This window comes from Vidua macroura, chromosome 4 (assembly GCF_024509145.1).
Source record: "Vidua macroura isolate BioBank_ID:100142 chromosome 4, ASM2450914v1, whole genome shotgun sequence".
NCBI lineage: Eukaryota > Metazoa > Chordata > Aves > Passeriformes > Viduidae > Vidua > Vidua macroura.
This window is the reverse complement of record NC_071574.1, coordinates 71,849,090-71,860,329: the sequence shown is the minus strand read 5'-3', so window position 1 is coordinate 71,860,329 and position 11,240 is coordinate 71,849,090. Positions and strand designations below refer to the sequence as shown.

At 67.1% G+C, this 11,240-nt stretch overlaps 3 protein-coding genes across 5 annotated transcripts; 2 read left to right on the top strand and 1 right to left on the bottom strand.

Moving 5' to 3' along the window:
- Positions 1-84: 84 nt before the first annotated feature.
- On the top strand, positions 85-5,255 carry INO80B (INO80 complex subunit B). Of its 3 annotated transcripts, none has more exons than XM_053975562.1 (6): positions 85-162; positions 2,244-2,385; positions 2,938-3,115; positions 3,258-3,373; positions 3,487-3,698; positions 3,853-5,255. In XM_053975562.1, exons 2-6 carry the CDS (start codon positions 2,313-2,315, stop codon positions 4,312-4,314), a joined length of 1,041 nt encoding a protein of 346 aa, XP_053831537.1. In that variant the 5' UTR covers positions 85-162; positions 2,244-2,312; the 3' UTR covers positions 4,315-5,255. The 3 variants fall into 3 exon arrangements, with proteins under 3 accessions (XP_053831537.1, XP_053831535.1, XP_053831536.1); XM_053975560.1 differs by lacking the exon at positions 85-162 and adding an exon at positions 1,941-2,098 and having other exon boundaries at positions 2,131-2,385; XM_053975561.1 differs by lacking the exons at positions 85-162; positions 2,244-2,385 and adding an exon at positions 2,422-2,829.
- A 729-nt stretch (positions 5,256-5,984) lies between these two features.
- WBP1 (WW domain binding protein 1) lies at positions 5,985-7,923 on the top strand. The gene is made up of 4 exons (XM_053975564.1): positions 5,985-6,091; positions 6,159-6,261; positions 6,512-6,673; positions 7,094-7,923. Exons 1-4 carry the CDS (start codon positions 6,029-6,031, stop codon positions 7,654-7,656), a joined length of 891 nt encoding a protein of 296 aa, XP_053831539.1. The 5' UTR covers positions 5,985-6,028; the 3' UTR covers positions 7,657-7,923.
- Positions 7,924-8,077: 154 nt separating this feature from the next.
- Positions 8,078-10,950, bottom strand: MOGS (mannosyl-oligosaccharide glucosidase). Its single transcript, XM_053976799.1, is given in 5 exon segments — positions 8,078-9,330; positions 9,332-9,902; positions 10,003-10,193; positions 10,268-10,479; positions 10,573-10,950. Coding segments are annotated over 5 exon segments (2,472 nt in total). The 5' UTR covers positions 10,934-10,950; the 3' UTR covers positions 8,078-8,193.
- Between the last annotated feature and the right edge of the window lie 290 nt (positions 10,951-11,240).

The following is an 11,240-nucleotide window of genomic DNA, read 5'->3' as shown; positions in this document are numbered from 1 at the left end:
CGATCGGTGCCGGCGGCTCCTGGCACGGGACGGGACAATGGCCCGTGTGACATCCCCGCGCGCGTGTGACACCGGCGCCGCCACGCGCGTGTCCCCACGGGGAATCCCAAAATCCCGGAGCGGGAAGGGTCCCCTGGAGGTGTCGCAGTGCCACCTGCACAGGTGACACACGGCGGGGGTGACCTGTGCCAGCGCTTGGCCCCTCCGTGGGGAGCGGCTCTGCCCCGTGCCCAGCCGGGATTTGTGTTTGGATCGTGGCCAAACCCTTCCTCGACCTACCCCGGGCACCGACCCGGCACCCCGGGGACAGATCTGTGGGGGCTGGATCGGGGTTTTTGTGTGTGGATGGGTGGGATCCGCCCTCAGATGAGAGATTTGGGTGGGTATTTGGGATATTTGGGTGGGTATTTGGGATATTTGGGTGGGTATCTGAGGGTTTTGTGTGGATATTTGGGATATTGGGGTGGGTATTTGGGGGTTTTGTGTGGATATTTGGGATATTTGGGTAGGTATTTGGGGGGTTTTTGTGGGTATTTGGGGGGGGTTTTGGGGGGGGTTTTGTGGGTATTTGGGATATTGGGGTGGGTATCTGAGAGGTTTGGGTGGTTATCTGGGGGGTTTATGTGGATATTTGAGATATTTGAGGGGTTTATGTGGATATTTGGGATATTGGGGTGGTTATGTGAATATTTGGGTGGGTATCTGGGGGGTTTGTGTGGATATTTGGGATATTTGGGTGGGTATTTGGGATATTTGGGTGGGTATCTGAGGGTTTTGTGTGGATATTTGATATATTGGGGTGGGTATTTGGGGGTTTTGTGTGGATATTTGGGATATTTGGGTGGGTATTCGGGGGGGGTTTTGTGGGTATTTGGGATATTGGGGTAGGTATCTGAGAGGTTTGGGTGGGTGTCTGGGGGGTTTATGTGGATATTTGGGATATTGGGGTGGTTATTTGGGGATTTGGTGTGGATATTTGGGATATTTGGGGGGTTTATGTGAATATTTGGGTGGGTATCTGGGGGGTTTATGTGGATATTTGGGATATTTGGGTGGGTATCTGAGGGTTTTGTGTGGGTATTTCAGATATTTGGAGGGTTTATGTGGATATTTGAGATATTGGGGTGGTTATTTGGTGTGGATATTTGGGATATTTGGGGGTTTTATGTGGATATTTGGGATATTTGGGGGGTTTATGTGAATATTTGAGATACTTGGGGGGTTTATGTGGATATTTGGGTGGGTATCTGGGGGTTTTGTGTGGATATTTGGGATATTTGGGGGGTTTATGTGGATATTTGAGACATTTGGGTTGGTATTTGGGGGGTTTGTGTGAATATTCGAGATATTTGGGGGGTTTATGTGCATATTTGGGTGGGTATTTGGGGGTTTTGTGTGGATATTTGGGTGGGTATCTGAGGGTTTGGGTGGATATTTGGGATATTGGGGTGGGTATTTGGGATATTTGGGTGGGTGTCTGGGGGGTTTATGTGGATATTTGAGATAGTGGGGTGGATATTTGGGGATTTGGTGTGAATATTTGAGATATTGGGGTGGTTATGTGGATATTTGGGTGGGTATCTGGGGGTTTTGTGTGGATATTTGGGATATTTTGGGGTTTTATGTGGATATTTGAGATATTTGGGTTGGTATTTGGGGGGTTTGTGTGAATATTTGAGATATTTTGGGGGTTTTTGTGGGTATTTGAGTGGGTTTTTGAGGGTTTTTTTTGGATGTTTGGGTGGGTATTTGAGTTTTTTTTTTGTGGATATTTCAGTGGCTATTTGAGGGTTTTTTTGTGGATATTTCAGTGGGTATTTGAGGGTTTTTTGTGGATATTTCAGTGGGTATTTGAGGGTGATTTTGTGGATATTTCACTGGGTATTTGAGTTTTTTTTTTTGTGGATATTTCAGTGGCTATTTGAGGTTTTTTTTGTGGATATTTCAGTGGGTATTTGAGGGTTTTTTGTGGATATTTCAGTGGGTATTTGAGGGGTTTTTTTGTGGATGTTTGAGTGGGTATTTGAGTGGGTTTTTTGTGGATATTTCAGTGGGTATTTGAGGGTGTTTTTGTGGATATTTGAGTGGGTATTTGAGGGTTTTTTGTGGATATTTGAGTGGGTATGTGAGGGGGTTTTGTGGATATTTCAGTGGGTATTGGAGGGTGTTTTGTGTGGATATTTCAGTGGGTATTTGAGGGTTTTTTGTGGATATTTGTGCGGATTGATGAAGTCCTCTCTCAGCCTTCTCCCTGGACAAACCAGCCCCGGCTCTCTCAGCCTGGGAAGTGCTCCAGACCCCAAAAGACGCCCATGGCCTCCTCTGGGCCCGCTCCAGGAGCTCCCTCTGCTCCCGAGGAGCCCAGACTCGGGCCCAGCTCTCCAGGTGTGCTCACCTGGGCGGGCCAGAGGGGCGGGATCCCCCCCCCGACCTGCCGGCACCGCCCTCCCCGATGTCCCCCGGGGTTCCTTTGCCCGCAGGAGGCGGGGCTGGGCAGGAGCAGCCCCCGAGGAGCGCAGGGCTCACACCTGAGGCCGCAGCCGGCGGTTCCCAAATTTTCAGCCTCACCTGCGCGGCCTCCACACCTGAGCTGACACAGCCGCGCCGCCCGGCCCAAAACCACCCGCGGCACCGGTTTCCCGCCCGGGGCAGCGCACAACGTGCCCACTTCAAACATGGCGGCGGCAGCGTCACCCGCCCCGCGTAACGGGCGGCAGAGAGTCCGGGCGGAAGCGCGTTTGGGCGGAAGCGGGTCCGACCCGAATTGGGTCCCCCGCAGCCGGATGCGCAGGGCCTGGCGGCGCGGCGGGATGGAGGCCGGCGGCCACGGTGAGAGGGCGCGGGGCCGGGCAGGGTCCTGGGGGGGGCTGTGGGATCGCTCCCCAGCGGGACAGAGCCCGTAGGGACCCCTCGCTGACCCTGTGTTCCCCCTCACAGGGCAGGAATGCGAGGCGGGCGGCCATGGCGGCCACAAGAAGAAGCACAAGAAGCACAAGAAAAAGCACAAGAAACGGCACCACCACGAGGCGGGGCCGCCCCCGGGGCCCGAACCCCCTCGGCAGCCCCGGCTGCGGCTCCGCATCAAGCTGGGAGGGCAGATCCTGGGCACCAAGAGGTGAGGAGGGAGCTGGGGGCACATCCTGGGCACCAAAATGGGGGAGGAGGAAGAGGAGAAGGGGGGAGGCAGGGCCGGGCGTGTTTCCATGTGTCCCCCCCACCAGCCCAGCGCCCCCAAACTCATCTCTCCTCCCCTGCAGTGTCCCCGCGTTCACGGTGGTCCCCGAAGGGCCGCAGTCGCCGTCCCCCTCCCCTCTGCTGGCAGGGGACGAGGAGGAGCCCAGCGTCCCCATCGAGCAGTACCGGGCCTGGCTGGGTGAGCAGGGGCTGCGGGGAGGGCAGGGCAAGCCCTGGGGGTGGGCTCAGGGTGAGGGCCGGGCCCCTCGGGGCGCTGTGACCCCCCCACCCCGCTGTGCCTGTTGCCATCAGATGAGGACAGCAACCTGGCCCCCTCCCCGCTGCCCGAGCTGGACCCCGAGAGCTGCTTCCCTCCCCGCGAGGAGGAGGAGGAGGAAGAGGAGGAGGAGGAGGAGGAGGAGGAGGAGGAGCGGCGCTGGCTGGCGGCCCTCGAGAGGGGGGAGCTGGACGACAACGGCGACATCAAGAGGGAGGTGGACGAGTCCCTGCTGACGGCCCGGCAGGTCAGGGGGCACCGGGGGGGGGTCTGGGGAGTCCCTGAGGGGATGTGGAAGGGCTGCAGGGAGCCCAGAAGCGCAGCGGGGCTGAGCTGGGGCGCCGGGGGGGCTCTCCCCCCGCCCCAATCCCCGCGTGACGCCGCGCCCGCGCCCCCCGCAGCGCGCGCTGCTGCACAAGCAGCAGAGCCAGCCCCTGCTGCAGCTGCCCATGGGCGCCAAGGCCAAGGAGGTGACGGAGGAGATGCGGGAGAAGCGGGAGGAGCGGGCGCGGCGCCGGCGGCTGCAGGCCGCCCGCAAGGCCGAGGAGAGCAAGAACCAGACCATCGAGCGCCTGACGCGCACGCACAAGGCCAAGGTGAGGGCCCTGCGCGAGCGCCGCGCCCGCCCCGCGCCCTGCCCCGTCGTGCACTACCGCAGCGCCGCCGACGGCGTCACCGTGTCCTTCCCCGCCGGGCTGCCGCTGCCCGCCGCCGCCGCCGCCCCGCCCGTGCCCCCCGCCCGGCCCTGCGCCGTGCCCGGCTGCCCCAACCCCAGGCGCTACAGCTGCGCCCGCACCGGCCGCCCGCTCTGCAGCCTGGGCTGCTACCGGCGCAACCTGCAGCTGCTGCAGAGCGCGGGGTGAGCCCCGCTGAGGGGGGCTACGGGCCCGCTGCGGGGGCTACGCATCTTCTCCAGGGGCTACGGATCCTCTGCGGGGGCTACGGATCCTCTGCGGGGGCTACGGATCCTCTGTGGGGGCTATGGATCTTCTCCAGGGGCTACAAACCCTCTGCAGGGGCTACGGGCCCTCTGTGGGGGCTATGAACCCTCTGCAGGGGCTACAGACCCTCTGTGGGGCTACGGATCTCCTCCAGGGGCTACGGATCCTCTGTGGAGGCTACGGGCCCTCTGTGGGGCTACAGACCTTCTCCAGGGGCTACAGACCTTCCTCAGGGGCTACAGAGCCTCTGTGGGGCTACGGATCACCTCCAGGGGCTACAGACCCTCTGCTGGGGGCTGCGAAACCTCTGCAGAGGCTACAGGCCCTCTGTAGGGGCTACAGAAGCTCTCCAGGGGCTGCAGACCCTCTGTGGGGCTACGGATCTTCTCCGGGGGCTACGGGCCCTCTGTGGGGCTATGGATCTTCTCTGTGGGGCTACGGATCTTCTCCGGGGGCTAGGGATGCTTTGCCGTGGATACACGGCCAGGTCATGGGGCCACATGGACACCGGGAGTTCCCGGATTGTCCACACGGACGCAGAGGGCTGGGAGGAACCCGCAGATCTCCACCGTGGGCAGCTCCAGGCCTTCCACACGCACCCAGAAGGCAGAAGAGGGGGATTCAAAGCCCCCGCCGTGGACGCAGAGGCTCTGGCCACGCCACACGGACACAAGGGACCCGGAGAGCTGCAGCTCCTCGCGGGCACAGGGACTTCTGGCTCCTCCAAATGGGTGCGGACGGCCGGGATGTGGCGCTCCAGGCTCTCCACCGTGGACACGGAGGGTTGGGGACCCCGGCAGGGGCTGGGGGCGGTGCTGAGGCGGGTGCTGGTGTGGCGGAGCTGATTAAAGACTGTTCTGGAAGGAGCCGTGTGCGAGTCTGCTGGGATGGGGAGGGGAGGTGGCCGCCCCCCCCCCCGGGGCGCTGTGGTACAGTCCGGCGCCCCCCGCAAGTACTGTGGTACAGTCCTTCCCCGCGTGTGGAACAGCCCAATTCCCCCCCTCACGGTGCGTTATGGTCCGTCCCGCGGGCCCGGGCGGGCGGGGCGCTCTCCGGCAGCGCCCATTGGTTGGGGACTTGCCCAGCGGAGAGCGGCGACGCTGATTGGTCGGGCGCTGTGTCAATCAGACAATTAAAGGGCAGCCTGCTCGCCAATTGGCCGCGCTCTGCCGAGCGCCCGCCCCGGGGCGGGTCGGAAGGCCGTGCCTTCCATCGAGTTCCTGGCTGGGTCACCATTGGCGAGCGCCGCTGTCAGTCAGGGTCCGGGGGGCGGTGCTCCGTCTCCTATTGGCCGCTACGGCCGCCAATCATTGCGGGGGCGGGGCTCGGCTTCTTTGTCTCTGTTGTTGGGCGTGAGACTCAGGCAGACGGCGAGCGATTGGCTGCAGCCGGGCGGCAGCGCTGACGCCAATTGGCTGTCGGCCGCAGAGCGTTCGCTGATTGGCCGACGGTGGCCGCGGGGGCGGGATTTCGGGCCGGGCGTGATGGCGGCGGCGACGGCCCCGGCCCGGGCGGCGGCGGCCGCGGGTGCCGCGATGGCGGCGGCGGCGGCAACGGGGCGGCGGCGGCTGCTGCGGGCGGCGGGGGCCGCGGCCGGGCGGGCGCGGGGCCGCGGCGGGCTTTAGGCGGCAGCGCCATGGAGCGGCCCGGGAGCGCCGAGGGGGCCTGGGCCGCGCTGCTGGGCCGGCAGCACCCGCAGGTACCGGGCGGGCCGGGGCGGGGGGGCCGCGCGCGGGGCTGCGGTGACGGTGCGGCCGTGCCCGCAGGCCCGGGAGTTCTGCCCGGGGGTGAACAACCGGCCCTACGTGTGCGAGACCGGGCACTGCTGCGGGGAGAGCGGCTGCTGCACCTACTACTACGAGCTGTGGTGTGAGTGCGGCGGGGATCCGGGGGGAACGGAGGGGAGCGGGGATTCTGGGCGGGCTGATGGCTCCGGGAGGGTCCTGCGACCCGGGGGAGGTCAGGGGCTGTGTCGGGGCTGAGGGCTCCGGAAGAGCTGAGCAGTGCCTGGGAGGGACTGAGGGTTCTGGGAGGTTCTGGGGGCTGCGGCCGGACCGCCCGTGAGAACGGGGGTTCTACGTGAAGGTGACCCCCCGGCTCCGCGCCCCCGTTCCCGCAGGGTTCTGGCTGCTCTGGACCATCCTGATCCTGCTGAGCTGCTGCTGCGCGTTCCGGCACCGCCGGGCCAAGCTGCGCCTGCAGCAGCAGCAGCGGCAGCGTGAGATCAACCTCATCGCCTACCACGGTGCCTGCCACTACCCGCCCTCCTCGGGGGACCTCCGTGAGTGAGGGGCTTCTGAATTTCCCCCGTACCCCCCAGTCCCAGCCCCTGGCGGCACCGCCCCCCTCCATGGGCGGTGGGGACCTCAGTGAATCGGGACCCTCAGCACGCCACGTGTCGCCCCCGGCCCCTCATACCCCACCATCTCCATGGGGGATCTCAGTGAGCCACCACCCACCCGTGTGCCACCCCCGAAGTCCTGGATGCCCCGTCCGTGCCCCACAGACCCCCCCCATGTTCACCCCCAGCCCCATATCCCCGGCCTCGCCCTGGGCTGTGCTCTCCAGCTCCATCCCCACAGCTCTGCCCCGTGCCAAGCTGTGCCCTCCCCCTCCCTCTCCACCCTCTCAGGGGGTTTCCCGGTGCCTGTCCTTGTCGCCGGTGTCCCCCTGACCCCACCTGTCCCCCCCCCAACCCCAGGGCTGCTGGCCTCCTTCAAGCTCCCGGCGTACGAGGAAGTGGCGCAGCGCCCCGGGACGCCGCCGCCGCCCTACAGCCCCGGGAGCCCCTCGCTGTCCCCCGGCTCCTCCGGGGGCTGCAGCTCCTGCTCCTGCGGCTGCTCCTGCGCCTCCTCCCCCAGCAGCTCCTCGCTCTCGGCGCCGGGCACCGACGAGACGGACCCGGAGCCGGGCCCGGGCCCCGGGGGTGGAAGTACCGGCCGTGACTACGGCTCCAGCAGCACCGGCACCGGCGCCAGCTGGGACCTGCCCCTGCCCGAGGAGCCGCCGGCCCGCGGGGGCCCCCCCAAACAAGTGCCCCCGGACTTCTGCGAGGCCGAGGGTCACCCCTGCTCCAACACCGAGGGGGGCGAGGGCGGGGGGAGCAGAGTGGTGCCAGGGGGATGCGCTGGGCGGCACCGGCGGCTCACAGGGGATTCGGGCATCGAGGTGGGCCGGGGCCTAGAGGAGGAGGAGGGCGAGCCTGAGGGCTGTGGGGGAGCAGGAGGTGGTGGGGGGCCTGGGTCACCTGTGCTGCCTGTCTGAGCCCCCCCCCCCCCCCCCCAAGACCCCCAGCTGGGGTCTGGACTCATCACAGAGCCCCTGGGGGGGCCCCTCACCCTTACTGACACCCACCTTGCAGTGTGGTGGGGTCCTGCTGGAGCCCCCTCCCCTCCAAACTGCTCCTGGGGCCTCCCCTGTGATCCCGGTGCTGCTGCCCGGGGGGGCCCCATCGCCCGGGGGGTGCCCGAGACCACGGGGGTGGGTGCTCCCGGCGCGTTCCCTCACCAATAAAGAGATGTGGAAGTACCATTGACCCTTGTGACGGGTGCACTGGGCTGGGTGGCGACCCCCGACTCCACAGGAAGGGGCAAAACATCCCCCTGCCCCGTGCCATGGGGGCACCAGACTGACCTGGTGTCAGCAGAAGTGACACCGTGACACCCTGACACGGGTGGCGAGAGGCTACAGTTGTGGAGGTTTATTGCAGGGGAGGCAGTGGGGGGTCTGGCACAGCTCCCCAACACCTCCCCTGGCCCTGAGCACGCCAGGCAGGCAGGGGGCACGGAGACCCCCCCCACATTAATAGTCCTCAGCCATGGCCAGCACAACGAGCGCGGACCAGCCGGCGAAAGGGTGGCAACCCTGCCCGGTGCCGTCGCTGTCCCGATAATGCTCCCAGAGGAAGCCGGTGGCCTCGTACTGCCGGAAGACGTTGGCCACGAGGTTGTGGCGCAGCTCCCGGTACAGCTGGGCCGCGCGCTCCCGGTGCGGCCCCGCCGCCCGCGCGTAGCCGCGCAGCGCCCGCAGCGCCAGGAAGTTGATGTTGACCCAGACGGAGCCGCGCCAGTACGGCGGGTCGTGCTCGGTGTTGCGGCGCAGGTACATGGGGCTGTCGCGGGCCAGCGAGCGCAGCCCGAAGGGCGTCCACAGCTGCTTCTCGCTGCGCATGGAGCCCAGCAGCGCCGGCAGCCGCGGGGAGTCCGCCCGGAGCAGCTGCAGCAGCAGCGGGAACAGGCTCACGTAGCCCAGAGCGCCCACAAACCGCGGCCGCGGCGCCTCCCGCACCTCCCGCCGCAGCCGCGGGGCTGGCGGGGGCCGGCCGGGCGCGGCGGCCGGGCGGTGCCAGCGCAGAGCCACGGCCTCGCTGTGATTGCCGAAGTCAGCAAAGGCGCCCAGCTCGGGCGCCCAGTGCAGCCGGTCCAGCAGGTCATTGTCGCTCAGGGCCGCGGCCATGTCATGATAGGGCGCGGGGGGCTCGCCCAGGCGCTCGGCCAGCGCCGCCAGCGTGCGGGCGCCCAGCGCCATCCAGCAGCGCAGGTCCAGGTGCCGCTCCTGGGCTGACGGGTGGGAGGCGCGGGGGTAATCGTCCAGCCCCGACGACAGGGTCTTGGGGTTCAGGAAGCGCTCGGGGTCGGCGTCGCGGCCGCGCCAGCGGAAGGTGAAGGGCTCGGGGCCGGCCTGGGTGCGGTTCAGCCACTCGAACCAGGCGCGCAGGCGCGGGAAGAGGCGGCGCAGGTAGGGCAGGGGCGCGTCGGGCAGCAGCCGCTCCAGCGCCAGCAGCAGCGTCGGGGGGTTCGCCGTCTCGCTGTGCTGCAGCACGAACTCGGGGGGCACGCGGGACCGCGCCTCCTCCCCCAGGATCTGCTCCCGCGGGATCCAGCCGTCGGCGTTCAGGAGGTCGAGCCAGTGGGCGAGGATGTCGCGGGCCAGCGCGGGGGTCCCAGCGGCCCAGCAGCAGCAGGTGGAAGCCCTCATCCCACAGGAAGCCACGCGGGAAGCAGGAGCGCGAGGGCACGGCCGTGAACAGCGTGGACTCCATGCCGGGCACCGGCTCTTCCCGGTGCTCCGAGCGCAGCAGGGAGCGGCCGTGGAAGAAGCCGATCCCGCCCAGCATCTCGCTGAGCGCGGCCTGGGCGAAGCGGCACTGCGGGAGGGACGCCCCGCGCGCCCCCAGCCCGAAGGTGTCCTCGAAGCGTTGCTCAAAGGCGGCCGCGTGCCGGGCCAGCGCCGCGCTCAGCGCCGGCCCCGCCAGCCTCCCGCGCCGCGCCCCCGCCGCGCTGCCCGATTCCAGCGTCGCCTCCAGCACCGCCGGCGGCTCCAGCGTCACCTGGTGCAGCAGCAGCTGCCCCCGCGGGGGCTCCCCAGGCAGCCCCCCAGTGCTGGACACCCCGAAAAAGCGGCGGCGGGGTCGGCCCGGTGGGGAGAACACGGAGCTCTCGCGGAGGCTGTGCCGGACCAGGTCGGTGAGACGGTGCAGCCCCGGCACCCCCGCGGCCAGGAAGTTGTAACTGAGGGGGAGAGGACAGTCAGGGATGGGGGACACGGTGGGGACACGGGGGCAGATGGAAGGGACACGGTGGATTTGGGGGCCGCAGCCCAGACACTCACCTGGCATACTTGGGTCCCTCCCCGCCCTCCCCGGTGGGGGGCAGGAAGGTGAGGGTGAAGTCCCCGAGCTCCTCCGCCGTCCCCGCCACGGCCGCCAGCCGTGTCCCGTTCTCCAGCACCGGCCGCAGCGTCCCCTGCCCGTCCGTGGCCACGTAGAAGAAGAGGGACAGGAGAGGAACCGGGCCCTTGCCCTGGGGAGGAGGAAGAGGAGGATGACAAAAGCTCTCCGGGCATCCCAACCCCTCTCTCATTCTTGCCCCCTCACCTCCGTCTTCACCGTGACCCGCCAGCTCCAGTCGCCGCCGTGGTCTCCCCCCGGCTGCTTCACGAACTCGGTTCTCAGCACCAGCCCCTCATCGCGGATCTCCTGCACTCCGAAATTCTCCCCGTCGTGCATCAGCCACCCGTATCGCGACACGCCGTCGTTCTGCTCGCACGTGTGCCGCAAGTTGCCGCCGTGCTGGAGCCACATCAGTCCTGGAGGGGCGGGGAGGTGTCACGGGCGGCCCTCGCGGTGGGAGCGGGGCCGGACGAGCCCCAGGGCGGGGCAGAGCCCCCCGCGCCCCTCACCGGTCACGACAGCGCGCGGGCTCCGCGTCTTCATCCCGAAGTAGACGTGAGGGCGGTACGTGCCCCAGAAATAGGTGGGCGATGCGAGAGGCCCGGTGGAGCCAGGGGGAACGGCGGGGGGCGCGGGGTGGGGGGTGACGAGGCGGGAGGCTTCGCTCCACCGGTTCCATCCGGCAGCCGCCGCCGCCAGACACAGCGCCAGCGCTGCCGCCGCCGCTGTAAGCGCCAGCGCCGTCCGGCCCCGCCCGGAGCCTCGCGGTGGCTTTTGCTGTTGCCGCAGTTTCGGGTCCCGGTCCCGGAGGCGCTCCCGGGGCCGTTCCCGGGGTCCATCCCCGCCGCGCCGCCGCCGCTCGCCCGCCATCAGGGCTGTCGCGCTGGTGACGCCAGCGCTGCGCCAGCTGCGGCGAGGCCGATTCCGCGAGCGCCCCCTGGCGGGCGGGAGGAACACGCGCAGGCTCAGTCCTCCAGGGGACCCCGGTGGCCCCGAGGGGACAACGACACCGCACGGTGTCCCCGACCAGCCCTGCTACCCAGTCCACGCTCCTCACGTCCGGTTTGTTAGGCCCGGTGATCTCCTCCCCAGCCTCTCCGGGGATACCCAAAGGACCCCCCAGCCTTCCCTAGGACCGCCCTGGAACCCCAGCTATCCGCCTCCAGTATCCCCCTGG

Bases quoted from the DNA above. Each gene is read 5' to 3' on its own strand.
- INO80B (XM_053975560.1), top strand. From the start codon at position 2,008: ATGTTTGAGTGGGTATTTGAGTGGGTTTTTTGTGGATATTTCAGTGGG. The intron at 2,099-2,130 runs GTTTTTTGTGGA...TGGGTATGTGAG, and splicing joins ATTTGAGTGGGTATTTGAGG to GGGGTTTTGTGGATATTTCA. The intron at 3,374-3,486 runs GTGAGCAGGGGC...TGTTGCCATCAG, and splicing joins GCAGTACCGGGCCTGGCTGG to ATGAGGACAGCAACCTGGCC.
- WBP1 (XM_053975564.1), top strand. From the start codon at position 6,029: ATGGAGCGGCCCGGGAGCGCCGAGGGGGCCTGGGCCGCGCTGCTGGGC. The intron at 6,092-6,158 runs GTACCGGGCGGG...CCGTGCCCGCAG, and splicing joins TGGGCCGGCAGCACCCGCAG to GCCCGGGAGTTCTGCCCGGG. The intron at 6,262-6,511 runs GTGAGTGCGGCG...CCGTTCCCGCAG, and splicing joins CTACTACTACGAGCTGTGGT to GGTTCTGGCTGCTCTGGACC.